Genomic DNA, 12,349 nt, shown 5'->3' with positions numbered 1-12,349 from the left:
TCAGCAGGTCCAGCTGATCCTGATAATCATGCCAGATGATTTATAAACCATGTCTTGAGGAACGCAGCATTGAGTAGTGTTGGCCAAAGCATAGATTTATCCAAGCTATCACAGGTTTAACTTTAATCTCACTTACTCTGATCACAGTTACACAATGTAGCAAGGGAAATTCCAAGTGAGTATGAAGAAAGAAAAGCAAAACCCAGTGAAAGTGGTTACACATTGGAACTGGGGCCCAGAGACGGTGGGCAATCTCTACCCTTGGAGACTTGAAAAACTCGACTGGACAAGGCTCTGAGCAACCTGATTTAACCATGAAGCCAGTTCTGCTTTGATCAGTAGACTTGATCAGTAGACAAGATGATCTCCAGATATCCCTTGGACTTACATTATTCCATGATACCATAACAGATAGAACACACTGATGATCGGCATCTAGGAACTAGACCAATCATAAACCCAGAACATAAAACTAACAACTAAAGAAATAACAAAAAGAGATTTTCAAACAGTAACACTTAACTGGCACGTAACCAAGAGGTTCTGATCACACAAGGACACCTGAAAAAGACTGAGTTATGAGGTTCATTCAAGCCTGAAACAAAGCCCTGCATGCTGAGACTTTCCTCTGAATCTATTATTTATGTTTTTCATGGTGCCAGGAACTCTGCTGCAAGTCATTTTGCCAAGGAATTTCCCCTCTTCCCAAAGTACTAAAACAGCTTTTTGTCATGTTTGCCACAGCTTATTCTTCTACAGCTCCAGGTACATGCACAAAATACGATAGGGAGTGGCTCCATTTAAATAAACTCCACTGTATTTAAGCATTTCAATTTGCCTTTTAGAAGATTTAAAGGAAAGAGTCACACCAGTATGACAGCTCAGTATTAAGGTGATCAGTTTGGATAACACATGGTTACCTGTTCTAGCTGTTTCTGGACCATACTTTGCTGCTCAGTAACATGTTTAAGCTGTTCTGCATCTTCTTCTGGGAACTCACGGCCAGCTTTCTTGGCTGTGCGCTGCTTTGCTGAGAGCGCCTTTTTGGATTTTCTGTGTGCTCCAATCTGCTCCTCAAGGTACTTCTGTTGCATCTGAAGAAGTTGTTGTGTATCTTGCAGCCATTCCTCATATTGCTTTCTTTGTGAATCATCTAGAGAGAAGGGAAATTAAGTATGGTATGATCTCATCCTGGGGGTGAGCTCTCATCCTACTTTGTCGAGATGAAGTTTAACAATCAGGTTCCCCCCATACTTTAAGAAGCCATTGGTCAAGCTCAGCCAAACCTGACAGAGGATTTGATATCTCAAGAGAGATGAAGCTCTTGGGGTGATTTGAGTAAAGGACTCAGAGATCCAAATTACTGCATTTATTGAGAGAAAGTAGTTTTAACATAGTCCCTTAATTTCAAGGGACATTAACCCACTGTCTAGCCAGTAAACGCACACTTGCTGGCCAGCGAGCAAACGCAGCTCTGAAAGCAGCTACAGAACCTGGTGGTACCCTGCTCTGCCACAGAGGAGGGGACATGGAAGACGTCTGGACGTACTCAGGTAGAGGGAAACAGATTAGGGAGTAAGGTCATAGATTTACAGGAAACACGGCCTCATTAATTCTGGTGTTTGGGGAAGAGTTTTGTAGACATAAAATCTATTTTTACTACTACTATAAAAAGGTAAAATTATAAACATCCATCAAATATTCATGAAATGCAAGGAAGATATTGACTTTGTAAAAATAACCTTCTGTCAGTCCTCACACAAGGCCTTCAGCTCCAGAGCCTTTCCTTCCCATAAACAACCGCACTCTCATTTGGACTGGAACTGAGACATTACTCATTTAACAAACGAGAAACGCTCATCTGCTGTGAGCAGTCCATTGCTCTCAGATGCTTTTCTTGAGGGAAACCAAACGTGTGTGACAACACTTGATCTGCACTAAGCCCAGAAGGCGAGAGAGAAGGTTTGGTGATGGCATCATTTGTCTCCTGATCGCATTGTGGCGATGAGCTGGGTAACCAGGAATATGGCATGGATTTTCTTTGTAAAGATAGTTTGTTTAATAAAGATACCTATGTTAAAGGTACAGTATCGTTGACACCTATTATAAAGATACAGTATGATTTCAATATAACCACGTCCTCCTCGTGCTCCAGTCCCTACCACCCTCTACTTAAACAGTCACTGCGGTAGCGACAGCTCCACTAAATCAATTCATGGAGCTGCAGTCTTGAGGGGTGCCCGTTCTTTTAACGATAAATCCTGCAAAAATAATCACATAACCTGAAGCGACAATTGAGTGGAAACGATGGAGAGTAACTGCAGATGGGAGCAACACGAAAGCGCAAATGAAAGCAGTGAAATATTAACACGTTCCAGGTAAGAATAACTACTACTGAAATGAGAAATCAAGGTTTTCTCAATGCTCAGAACCGGACTACGCCAACCAGAGCAGGGCCACCACTGAGTGCCATGTCAAATGTCACCAGAAATTAATACAGCTAATATTGCAAAAGCTCCTCGTTGCATAATTGGTCCTGCTACTCCGGTTTCTGGAAAAGATGAAGGCATTCACTTCTCCTTCTTACACATAAATATCAAATCGAATTTTTGCAGTGATGGAAACACTTTTTTACATGTGGTCTCTCTCTCTCAATAGATGCTCAGCTTAAATTTCTGCTAATAAATCCTTCTTATCATAGAGACTAGGATTTACAACTGATCTAGGGCAACCAGAAACAAGGAATGCAAAATACTAGTGCTATATATTTCTGCTTTCAACAGCTGTGGCTCCCAGCCAGTCTTGCTTAACTAAAGCCTGGAAAGCTTTTATTGCTATTTGTTAAAATGACGATGATGCTGCACAAAACTTCTGGCTTCTGTAGTTTAACACTCCCCACCAACACCGAGCTCAGAACATTACAACAAAACCAAAGACCAGGATTTTGACATAGCAGTCTGTCAGTTAATGAATTTCTATTCTCACACAAACCCAAACAACACTAACTTCCTGTTCATTCTGTTTCCTTCTTTCCTTATGGTGTCTCTTTGACAGCAGCTTCTAGACAACATGCTCATAGCACTTACTATGCACCCCTTTATTAGTTGGTATCATAATGATGAATGAGTCAATTTTAAAGGGATGAATTTCTGAGACAGGATCCACTTACAGATATTTCATTTTCAACAACACAGAACTGTACAATGAAACATCAACATACAATAAATGATTAGATCTGCACTTACTGACAAAACCAGGACCAAAATTGGGAGGATTAGGTCTAGAAATCTGAGGCGTCAAGCTTCCGTCCTAGAAAAGTCAGTAAAACATATAGACAAAGGTATTAAATCATGATTCAATTAAAAAACCAAAACCAGTAATCATTATTAAACACTTCTGTTTAAACCCCATACCAAGTTGTATTACCTGTGTAATTGCCTGCTGCATGTGATTTTGGCCTTCACTGGTCTGAGCCCCTGGCACTGGCTGACCCATAAAGGGAAACCTATTGATATATAAACAGAAGTGAAATTACAACTTTTAAAACTGGTGAGTATTGTAGGGGAGAGACAACCTTTTGTATTACACCAAGCTTACACAAAGCATCAAAATATTTTACAGACACTTGCTTGAACTTCTGCACCAAACCTTTTCAACGTCTGGAGGATATTAATTCTCATTTGATGCTACAACACTGTGCCCTTGGTTGAAACTACTACAATTCACACTTTTCAAAGAGATGAAGTAAACATTATGTACTGTACTAAAACAGTGTAGAAGCGCAAAAAAAATATCTGTGTTTATGTTTTAATACAAATTGATAGGGGAAAAAAGGGTTGAATGGATTTTGGATCCTGGTCACCAGCACATTCAGCTGTGGAAACACCTCTGGCAAGCCACATGTTATCATGTAACACTGAAGTATGTGTTAGAAAGGAGAAACAAACTGTTTTAACTGTCTGCCTTTAAAAAGAAAAGCAGCAGATCCTTTCTGGCCACAGACTGCCCACCTGTGGTAAAGGCAGCCATGGTGAAGTCTGCACAGTTCACAGCTCCTTTTGTCCTCAAACAGATTTAAAGAGAGGATGAAACCTCCATTACTTGGGCTAAATCTTAACTATACTTAGCATTAATTGATATGCTGCAACATGAATTTGAACTATTACACGTGCAGCCATCGTTTTATCATTAGGAGACAATCTTGTATTAGCATGGACTATCAACTACATGACAAAAAGATCTTTCTCCACTTTTAATTTTTTCCATTTCCTGTGCACAGTTGCTCCTAACTCTATAATTTCCTTTCACATTTTGTAGCCCCAAAGAATGGTATCATGTGTTGCCTACCTGTTCATAACCATTGGTGGCATCCCCATGTTACTCTGTGCCATGACTTTATTGATCCCCTTAAGAGCCACCATTTTTGCTTTCATTATGGGATCAGTAATTGCATCAAAGTCTGTAAAAGGAAAACAGGAAAAGTGAATTACACAGCTGAATATTACAAGTTATTAACTGGAATAGACTTGTTTAGATCTAGCTCATGCATAAATCATCAGTAAAACAACATAGCTGCATTATTATTTCACATTACTTGTCCTCTCCATTATGAAATTCATGGTTAGTATGTAGTTTCATATATCCTCTAAGCTGCTCCAGCAGCATCTGTCCTTGTTCTCAGCCACAACACACAAAGCAGAGCAGGTCACTCTCAGGAGGGCCCCAGAACGAATAAGGCTGATGACCCAACAGATTAATAAATTCTTTCAGGTTTAAGAATTGGGAGGAAGAATTGTTTCTGTGAGTTCAGTTGACAAAACTGATGCACCACTACTTAACATACTAAGAAAACTGTTACTACCAGTTCTTACCACCCTGTAATTACCAGCAGCCCTACAGGCAGAAACGCACACATCCCATATAGCATCTGAAGAGACTGTGAGTGCAGTGAACTCTGCCTTTGTGCTGTCTCTCCCGTTAGGTGCCTCACAGAGCAGGACAAATGGGAGTGCAGAACGGCTGGGGTTGGAAGGGACCTCTGGAAGTCATCTGGGCCACCTGGGGTGGCTACAGCACGTTCAAGCCACACTACAAATATGGCACTGTGATTTAGGGGGCAGGTTAAATTTGTCTTTGCATCAAACAGCCCTGATGGTCAGTGTAGTTACAACTAACACATTTTTCAGAATGTCGTATCTCATGAGTAACAATGAAAGGATAGTGATGGTCTTGATCTGGATGCTCAAACTGCTATGTTGTATTAAATAGGAAATGACACTTTATCTTAAATTTGTACGTGCTTTTAGTATGTGCAGAATTATTTGTGCTGTTTCTGTGCCTTGCCTAGATTGCCAGTAAAGCAGCTTTCAATGATCCCTCTTCTTGAGAGACACTAAATGCTGCAAAAAAAATGTAATAAACCAACCATAAACAGAAAATTGACAGATCAAATATCTAAAGGTCAGCTATTGCACTTGATCATCTAATTTTGTTTACAAAGGGTGCATCTACTCCATGAGAAACTGAAATCTAAACAGAACATAGGACAGAGATGATGTCAGAAAAATTGCAGTAATGCAGTCACCCTGATCCTGGCAATGTCAACAGGAGCCTTGCCACCGAGTTCAGAATTGTCCCCACATGCTCCATTTCCCTACCTCCTTTGTACCCACTAGACAGGTTGGGTTTTGCTACGCCACCTTCAAGCTCCATATAACTACCTGCTTCTTTCAGCGCTACAGATTATTTAACAATTTATTGTTGTATTTTTGAAAAGCTAACCAGAACACAGACAGATAGAACTCCCACATACCAATATTGGGGAAAAATGGCTCCGAACGCTGGCGAATCATGGCTTGCATCTGTCGCTGCTGCTGCTGCTCCTGTCTCTCCTGATCCAAAAGGTCCTGCAGAAGAAGTGGCTGTTCCTCTAGCAGAAGAGGTCTCTCTCGATTTTGTTGCTGAGCTAATGGTTGAGGGAGCATGATCTGCTGGGGACCAGATATGCCACTAGGACCAGGACGGTTTGCTACAGCCACAGCTTGGTTAGACGTCTGTGTCGTCCCAAAGTTATGATTCGATGACTGACCCTGAATAAACCCTGGATTTGGTGACCCTTGAGGAAAATTATGGTTAATTCGTGGAACCATGGCCAAATTCGAATTTAACGTGTTTTCCAGGATCTGTCCACCAGGTGTCATTAGTGTTTGTGGAATACCTGATGCATGGTTCATTTGTGGTGTTGGCAAAGACTGAGACGGAGATCCCAGAGTCCGTGCTTCAGCGCTATCTGAGCTTTCATTAGCCAGCAAACTTGAGAGGACTGGTGTGGACCCAGAAATACTGCAGGAACTTACTGCTCCTGGAACAGGCAGCGGAGCAGATCCCTGAGCATCTGGACTAGGCACAGCTGTTTCTTGAGCAGGAACAGCAGGAGTTTTGTCAGGGAATTCTGGGTTCGCAGGCTGCACAGGAGCCTTTTCTCCATCCTTCAACTCAGCTTCAGCAGCCTGTTGAGTACTTGTGGATTCAGCATTTCCATCACTTTTTTCACTTTCATTCTTCTTTTCCTCCTGAGTGTTTGGGGAAAGTACTTCTGTTTTAATTTCATTTTCCGGAGCAGATTTCTTCTGTGGAGACTGGGTCTCAGGGGGGGAAACAGTTCTGTCACCTGGTTCCTTCTGTTTTGGTTCGTCTGTCTTGCTCTGGATATCCAGCTTGTCGTCGATGGGGACACTAAGATCTAGCTCTTCATTAAACATTCCTTTCTTATCCCCAACATCAAGGTCTGGGTCTGTGTATGCAATTATATCAAATTCCCCAGACCTTAGAAGATCATCAAGGTGAGGATCATTGGTTTCCAAATTATCTAAAGTGTCCAGTTCATCTCCTTTCCCATCCTCTGTGTCTAGATTTAGATTTTCCAGATCCTCATCATCTAGATCCTTGACTTCAACCCCATCAAGGTCTTTCACATCCAAATCTTTTACAGCAGGATCGTCAGGATCAAGCTTTTCTTCTAGACCATCACTTGGCTGGCTGGGAATCTGCAAATTTGCAGATTCATCACTTGGTGCAGATGTAGACAGAGGTGGTCCTGGGAATGCCTCAGCAACCGGTGGATGGCTTAGAGAACGTATGACAAGTGCAGGTGGGTTGTCAGGATTGATTGGATCCTGCTGGGACTGTGACATATGCTCCAGACTGGTGGGCATCTGCAACTGGTTAGGTATACCTTGAGAATTATGTCTCAGTGGTTCTGCCTGCCTTGGGCCTGGGAATTCCTGCCTGGCTATAAACCCTGCATGCCGCTGGTGTTGTGCTGCCGCATCCATCACGTTTGCAGCAGCAGGATTGAAAGGCAGCCTTGGCCTCCCATCAGGAGCTCTGTGGCGTAACTCGATAAACGCCTGACCCAGTATATTGTGCTGCTGCACGGGAATTCCCGGTGGAGGAAAATGCTGAGAGATCCCAGCCGCATTATTTATTTGCGCATTGTTCACTGGCCGAGGCATATCGATAGGCAAGGATCTTCTCAGCTGTGCTGGAACTCCAGGACGTTGCATTGGCTGCTGAGGACCCAGGAATCGTTCTTGACCTGACGGTGGACCATGGCCACCTCCTGGAAACCCATATCTAAAAGAAAGTACGAAAGACTAAATCATCTTTCTTCTCACGCCTGCCTAGTCAGCATATTTGACTAAATAACTATTCACCAAAATGCTTTACATGATGCGTTCATTAAGATATTTAAATAAATATTTTGACTAATTATGCTTACATTTAAATGAGCTTTATGACTACAATAAAATAATTGCTTTAATTATGTTTAATAAACAACCTGTTTTCAATTCCAATAATAATAATGGATAGAAAACTGACAGTAAGAACTCTCAGTAAATAAAATACCTGTTAATACAACTCAGCATAAAAAATAATACTGTGTGGATTTAGAAATTACTAAAATAAATGCAAAATACTAAAAATACTAATTCCTGAGTAATAATCCATGTCAATACTGGTATTCATTTTGTATCATAGCATTCACTGTAAAAATGGCACAGACAGAAGCTGATGTTTGACTATACATTAATTATAAATGGAAACAAGAATATTACGTTTATTCCTTATGAAGACATCAGCTCTAAAGTCAAACCTTTCACTTTGTTTTCTTAAAAGAAATGCCCCAAAACTACAGGTGACAAAACTTTCAGGTCACACAACTTTCACAAGTATTGCTGTTCCTCCATTTTTATTTCTCATTAATTCCCAATAAAAGACAGTGTAAAACAGTGTTAGTGTAAAATACACATTCTAATGTTACAGATGCTTATAGGAAAACTCACTGTATGTACTGACTTCAGGAAGATTACCAGCTACTGTAGACAACACAAACGATTTTTCATCACAAAACCCCTCCACGTAACAATTTCTGTAAATGGAGAACTACCCCTGTAATATCCTGGTTCTAAGAGACCAAAGATCTTACCTAAGACCGTGAGGTCTCATCCCCATGGCATTCATATCACCTGGAAACTGGGGTCTTTTTTAGCAGGAAATGGTCCACGCTGGTCTTTTGGGTACACAGTGAACCTTGGCGCACCCGGCGGGACCACAGCAGACCTAATGTTCCCAGGGTACGGAGGAGGAGGGCGGTTAAAAATTTGATTTAAGTTGTCTTGTTGCCAATGCTGAAGAGGAGCTGCATGGGCAGGAGCTGCTGCATCCTGCAAGGCTTTTTCCTGACGAACCGCATTCTTCTTCTGCTGCTGCTGCTGTAGAATAATTTCACGTAATTTCTGGCGCTGTTTAAAAAAACAAATGATTGTGCTTGACACTGTAACTGATATATTTGGAAGTGTTACACTCTGCTAGGTTAGGCCTTTTGGAAGAAATAAATTCTTCAGTTGTTACAGAAAAATCTTATAAACTACCATAATCACCTCAGAAATCAGAAGAGCGAACAAATGATGCAAGATGCTGGTAACACATCCTATTTCCAGACTTCTTGTTAAAGTGTATAGTGTGAACCCATGTTACCAATTAACAGGTAAGCAACATTCTTTTCCTTTTTCTGTTCCAATAACAAAGGCCCCTTTACCACATGCAGAAGCACATTCTGAGGGAAAAAGATGACTAGAGGTCCACTGAAGAAAACTAAGCAAGAGGTTTACACCAAAGCTACAGAATTTATTCTGACTCTGTGTGATAAAATACCACCAATTTTTCTGCTAAATCCACTTCCCATTGCTCCTTCCAGAGACTGAGCAGCTTTCCACCACTTGAATGAAAATCTCTGTCTCAGCAAGAGCTTTTTGCCAAACATTCGTTGACAAAAACCTGGAATGAATGTGCCTCAAGAGGAGCAGTGGCCAATAGCAGGATTCACCTCAACACATCAGCCAGCTGAAAGGGGAGACGTCTCGTCTGAGATCTTTGCCTACACTCCCTTTTTCAGTCAGTGAACAAGTCACAATCAGTTCTATATCTCATCTACTATAGGACAGAATTAACTGTCCTTTCAAGGTGTAGATAAAAGAGTTAATACAGACCAGTCACCTACATCTTCAGTGGCTTCATAAATGGCCTTTGCTTCCTTTTTGGATCTTGTCCAAACTCCTTAAAAATTACATATGTTTCTATATTCTGTATATTGCGGGTCCATCCAGGAGGACCAAATTAACATACTAACTGACCGAAGATAATTCTACGTTACATAGCTATGCTTAATGGCAAGAAACTTCAAAAATATTAACAAGAAAGGAGGAAGTTCTTCTATTTGTGAAATTTTAATATCAGGATTAAACATTATTCTCACCTGTCTCAACTTCTCAGTATCTGCTTGAGACATATTTATTGTGTTCTGTGGATCTGTTACTCCTGTAGTGGGTGCTGGGCCAGGAACCTGTGAAACTTTGGGAAACTGCTGTCCTTGAGAACTCATCGGAGAATTTCCAGATGCGCTGAAGTTGGCCTCAGATCCAGGCCGTGGCTGCTCAGCAGCATCATGGGCCAGTGGACCGGTTCCGAAAGATTCTGGCTGAGGTCTTGGAGTCATTGGTGGTTGATCATAGGGGTCACGTGCTGGAGTAGCTGGACCATGGCTGAATGAATCCGTTATTGCAGGTCCCGCAGGTCGGGGAGTTTGAGAACATGGATCTGATGGTCTTACGAAAGTGCCCTGCAATCTGTTCTGCGACGCCTGCAGGAAAGGATCTCTATTTGGTATCAGTCCTGGTCTCGTCATTGCAGGCCTGTTAAAACTCTCTGAAATCGCTGGCCTTGGAGTTGCTGGTTGCTGAGAATAAGGATCACTGAGAACGGGCCTTGGTGTTCCAGGAGGTTGGGCGTACGGATCCGAAAGTCTCTGGTTTGCTGGGGACTGAGCAAATATATCCGCTGTCTGAGCGGGTCTCGGTGTTGGTGGTTGCTGCAAATAGGGATCAACTGCGGCGGGCCGAGGAGTCCCTGGAGGTTGGGCGTAAGGATCAGCAACCGGTCGAGGAGTACCTGGAGGCTGGGAGTAAGGGTCCTGAGAAGCTGGCCTTGAAATGGGTCCAGACTGAGGGAAAGAATCACTCTGCTGCCGCACCATCCGGGGCGGATGTGCAAAAGTCTCCTTTATTGCAGGATGGGGAGTAAGGGGAGGCTGGCTGTACGGATCGTTAGACTGATTATGGGAAAAGTTATCCACTGGTCTCGGTGTCAAAGGGGGCCTTTCGTATGGATCAACAGCAACGCGCCTTGGTGTAGATGGCATGGATGCATAAGGATCTTGGGGGGACTGAGGTGGGCGCATTGGAGTTTTAAAAGGTCCAGGGCTACTATCAACAGGGGTAGGAGTAGGAGTCAATGGCGGCCGCGCGTATGCATCAGAAGTTACTCTCTGTCTCTGAAACGTGTCAGTTCTAGGAGCTGGCTTAGTAAAGGGATCACTGCTTCCAGCTGTTAAAGGAACCTTCCCTGACTGCTCCATAACTATGGGCGATCTCGGGACCCCCAATGGTTTGGAGAACTGTTCTGATGCCATGACAGGCCTGGGTGTGTCTGGTGGCTTTGCATAGGGATCACTGCTACCTGGAGATGAAGAACACGAATCCCTGACTGGTGAAGGCCTGCTTCCTGACGGTTCAGTTACCTGAATGGGCCGTGACATGGATGACTGTGGTGCACAGGTATCTAATGGTGCAATTGAACTTCTTCTAACGAAGTTTTGGTTAATGGGTGCTGGTCTAGGTGTTCCCACCATTTTCGCATATGGATCCATTGGAGAAGGAGGCCTTGTGTTTGTGGAACCTGGAGAAAATATCTGCTGTGATGATGTCTGAGGAGTCTGAGACTGAGACAGTGAATCGTGGACAGGGATTCGGGAGGGAGTAGGGGGTGGTGCTTGTGGTTTTAGGAAGACATCATCTGAGGATGCCGACGTAGGCGTAGCAGGTAGCTGCTGCTTTGTAAAGAGATCCTTATGGAACGTCTGCTGTGCAGGAGACATATTTCCATTGCCTGTCTGCGGCGTTAAGGGGCTCTGGATCCCACTGCTTGGTGTGTCCGAGCCAGACTGGTTCAGAAGCTGCTGCGAACCAAACTGCTGCTGCTGCTGTTGCTGCTGCTGTTGCTGCTGCTCATTTTTCACTTGTTCAAGCTTCTGCGTGGCTTCTATTTTGGCTTGCTGCTTACTTTTTTGCCGCATTTGCTGTTTTAAAATTATTAGGAAAAAGGTTACACTTTTAAGTCCAAGGTATACAGAATCTTTCTAGTGACTGAATCTATAATTAAAACTTTAGCATATATCAATTATTAATAACTGTAAACTGCAAATTTTAAATGCAACGGGAATAAAGGGCCTAGCTATTTGTAAAGTTCAACTACCTTGACATGCACTGTGATTGCCTGGGAAGAATTCCCCAGGTTGCCTAAAGAGCAGCACTGCTTTCCAACCCTGCACTCCGAAGACGAAAGGGTACTGACAGCAGCACTGATGAGAGGCAAATGGGCTCTGAGAGACAACCAGCCCAGTTTGAAGCAGCAGTCTGTGGGACACGGTTACTGCAACATAGGGCATATGAAAACAAACTACTGCACTAGCCAGACACACAGAGAAAAAATAACCTATTTCTGTAACAGGCAGCATTTAAGAGTTAGAGTTCTAAAACAGAAGTTTTCTAACGTTTACTAGCAGTTTCTCTTCTGATAGCATCTATTTTCTTCCTACGCAGAATGGGTGGCTTTATACTCTTCTACAAAGAAAGATTAAAATTGATTTTATTACAACAGATTCCAACAATGTAATAAAAAGCTGGAAGAAATGTAACAAAACACCCTAAATGCAACACACCTGTCTGAATTT

The 12,349-nt window shown here is 42.6% G+C and overlaps 1 protein-coding gene across 1 annotated transcript in view; it reads right to left on the bottom strand.

Annotated features, from left to right (window-relative positions):
* Positions 1–12,349, bottom strand: part of LOC104543461 (histone-lysine N-methyltransferase 2C-like) — a gene marked incomplete at both ends in the record, with an annotated part of 28,255 nt that overhangs the window by 8,078 nt on the left and 7,828 nt on the right. The window contains 8 exon segments of the mRNA XM_010188079.1: positions 921–1,153; positions 3,246–3,309; positions 3,427–3,505; positions 4,348–4,459; positions 5,813–7,635; positions 8,489–8,549; positions 8,552–8,804; positions 9,818–11,706. Coding sequence (XP_010186381.1) covers positions 921–1,153; positions 3,246–3,309; positions 3,427–3,505; positions 4,348–4,459; positions 5,813–7,635; positions 8,489–8,549; positions 8,552–8,804; positions 9,818–11,706 — 4,514 coding nt within the window.

Source organism: Mesitornis unicolor, unplaced genomic scaffold (genome assembly GCF_000695765.1).
Source record: "Mesitornis unicolor isolate BGI_N332 unplaced genomic scaffold, ASM69576v1 scaffold52147, whole genome shotgun sequence".
Lineage (NCBI taxonomy): Eukaryota > Metazoa > Chordata > Aves > Mesitornithiformes > Mesitornithidae > Mesitornis > Mesitornis unicolor.
The sequence above is the reverse complement of the archived record's forward strand: the minus strand, read 5'-3'. Positions and strand labels throughout refer to the sequence as shown.